The sequence below is a fragment of the Nanorana parkeri genome, unplaced genomic scaffold (genome assembly GCF_000935625.1).
Source record: "Nanorana parkeri isolate BGI_ZX_2015 unplaced genomic scaffold, ASM93562v1 scaffold8, whole genome shotgun sequence".
Classification (NCBI taxonomy): domain Eukaryota; kingdom Metazoa; phylum Chordata; class Amphibia; order Anura; family Dicroglossidae; genus Nanorana; species Nanorana parkeri.
In genome coordinates this window covers 2,633,837-2,635,756 of record NW_017306276.1, presented here as the reverse complement: position 1 = coordinate 2,635,756, position 1,920 = coordinate 2,633,837, and the positions used below count along the sequence as shown (strand labels likewise).

General features: G+C 41.9%; 1 protein-coding gene across 2 annotated transcripts in view; it reads left to right on the top strand.

Annotated features, from left to right (window-relative positions):
• PDS5B (PDS5 cohesin associated factor B) overlaps nucleotides 1-1,920 on the top strand; it is an 86,773-nt gene that overhangs the window by 27,261 nt on the left and 57,592 nt on the right. For both annotated transcript variants that reach the window (XM_018554259.1, XM_018554267.1), the window contains exon 4: nucleotides 1,306-1,392. In XM_018554259.1, the coding sequence (XP_018409761.1) occupies nucleotides 1,306-1,392 (87 nt within the window). The remainder of the gene's footprint in view (nucleotides 1-1,305; nucleotides 1,393-1,920) is intronic.

Here is a 1,920-nt window from a genome sequence, read left to right as displayed (position 1 = left end):
GAAGTGTTTTTTTGTGTTGTTTTTTTTTTTTTTTTTTTTTTAACATGTATTCCAAGTACTAACCAAAACTGGATTATAGATTCCTACCTGCATTCACTAAAATAATGTACAGGTCTGCCTCTATGCATCTTGCTAAATGTGAAAGATCCATACAATTAAAGGGGTATCTTTGTAATAGAGCTGCAACAACTAATCAACTAAATCGATTATAAATGATGATGGAAAACGTTTTCCATCATCAATTCGTTGGCCTGCTCGCGGCAGCCTGCTGCTTCTCCTCGCCACTTCGCCTCACGGACTCGCCGCACGCTGCTTCTGCTCCCCGCCTCACGGACTCGCCGCTGCCTGCCCATCCACGATTGGCACAATAAAGCATGGAGGAGCAGGCGGGGGGGAGGCAGCTGCCGAAAAAGACAGGCCCATGATTTCGGGGAGACTGCTCAGGTAAGCCTGCACTTTCCCCCCCACATGATGCTCTATAATGTATTGCTGGGATAGTGGGATTTGTATTCCTCTATAGCTGATGGTACATTGCTCTGTATAATATACAGTACAATGTACCATCAGCTATAGAGGAATACAAATCCCAGCAATACAATATACACTGTTTTTTACACTGGGATTTGTTGTATTGCTATATAGCTGCTGGTATTCTGCATTGCGCTGTATAATCATTACACAGCGCAATACAGAATATCACCAGCTATAGAATAATGCAACCAATCCAAGCAATAGTATATGATACTATAATGTATTATTGCTGGGATGTGTTGTATTCCTCTATAGCTGGTGGTATTCTGCATTGCGCTGTATAATGTATATTGCACACCACACTTTTTTTTTTTTTTTCTCTTCCACCGCTCCAAGCTTGCTCCCATGATGGACTACAATCTCAATACAAACTAGTAGTCCATCACTGGAGCCCTTTTTAAAAAAAAAAATCCGATTAATCGAACTTAATAATCAGCTAACCGATTTTGAAAAAAATCGTTAGCTGCAGCCCTAATTTGTAAAGCCGTGAATGTGACATTAACCAAATGTGGTAAATCTTCTTGGTTTCTGTGTTTTTATATTAGAAATTGATTTCAATTGCAGTGTATGTTTGGTGAATGTTGCATTATTGGCTTTTTAAATATGCCCTCTTGAATACTTGTTAAACTTCTTAACATTAGCCTACATGTGCTTGTTGTGGCCAGAGTATTTGGAATTTTGGGGATCGAGTCGCATTTTACTCTTTTCTCTTCTCTTAGGTGACTGAGCTTGTGATTGCTCTACATAAAATGTGAAAATATTTTCTTTCAACAGGATATATTTATGTTCATAACAAGACAACTTAAGGGACTTGAAGATACAAAAAGCCCGCAGTTTAATAGATATTTCTATTTGCTTGAGGTGAGTAAGTTATCTCTATGGCAGGGCTCAAAATTTCAAGTCCGGAGCTACTAGCCAGGCCTTAAGAGTTACTAACCACCAGTTGCCCCACCTAACCCTTACCCTGGCCCGGCCTTAACTCCGCCCCTAAACACATCCTCTTAAATCTTATGATAATTCTTATCTTATGATAGTTGCCGCTTGTAAACGGCAGATTAGATGGATTCCTGCTGCAGGAAAACTCAAGTTCCTGACGCAGGAATCTCTAATCACACCTCAAATATACTGTTGGTGTGAATGGGGCCTAATATACACATACACTAAAGGTCACCTGCCGATTTATTGTACGATAATCGCGGGTGATCCTCTGACCGTATCGATAATCGGCAGGTGTATGGGCAGCGTGTGACCGCTTCTACTGCAAGGTCGCACGACTTTCGTCTTCAAGCACGCTGGAAAACCTGCCGAAAATCGTCCGATTCTTGGTGGCGTGGTCGGAAGACGAAGGCCGCACGGGCCGGTGTGCGCAAGCGCATCCGGTACGATCTG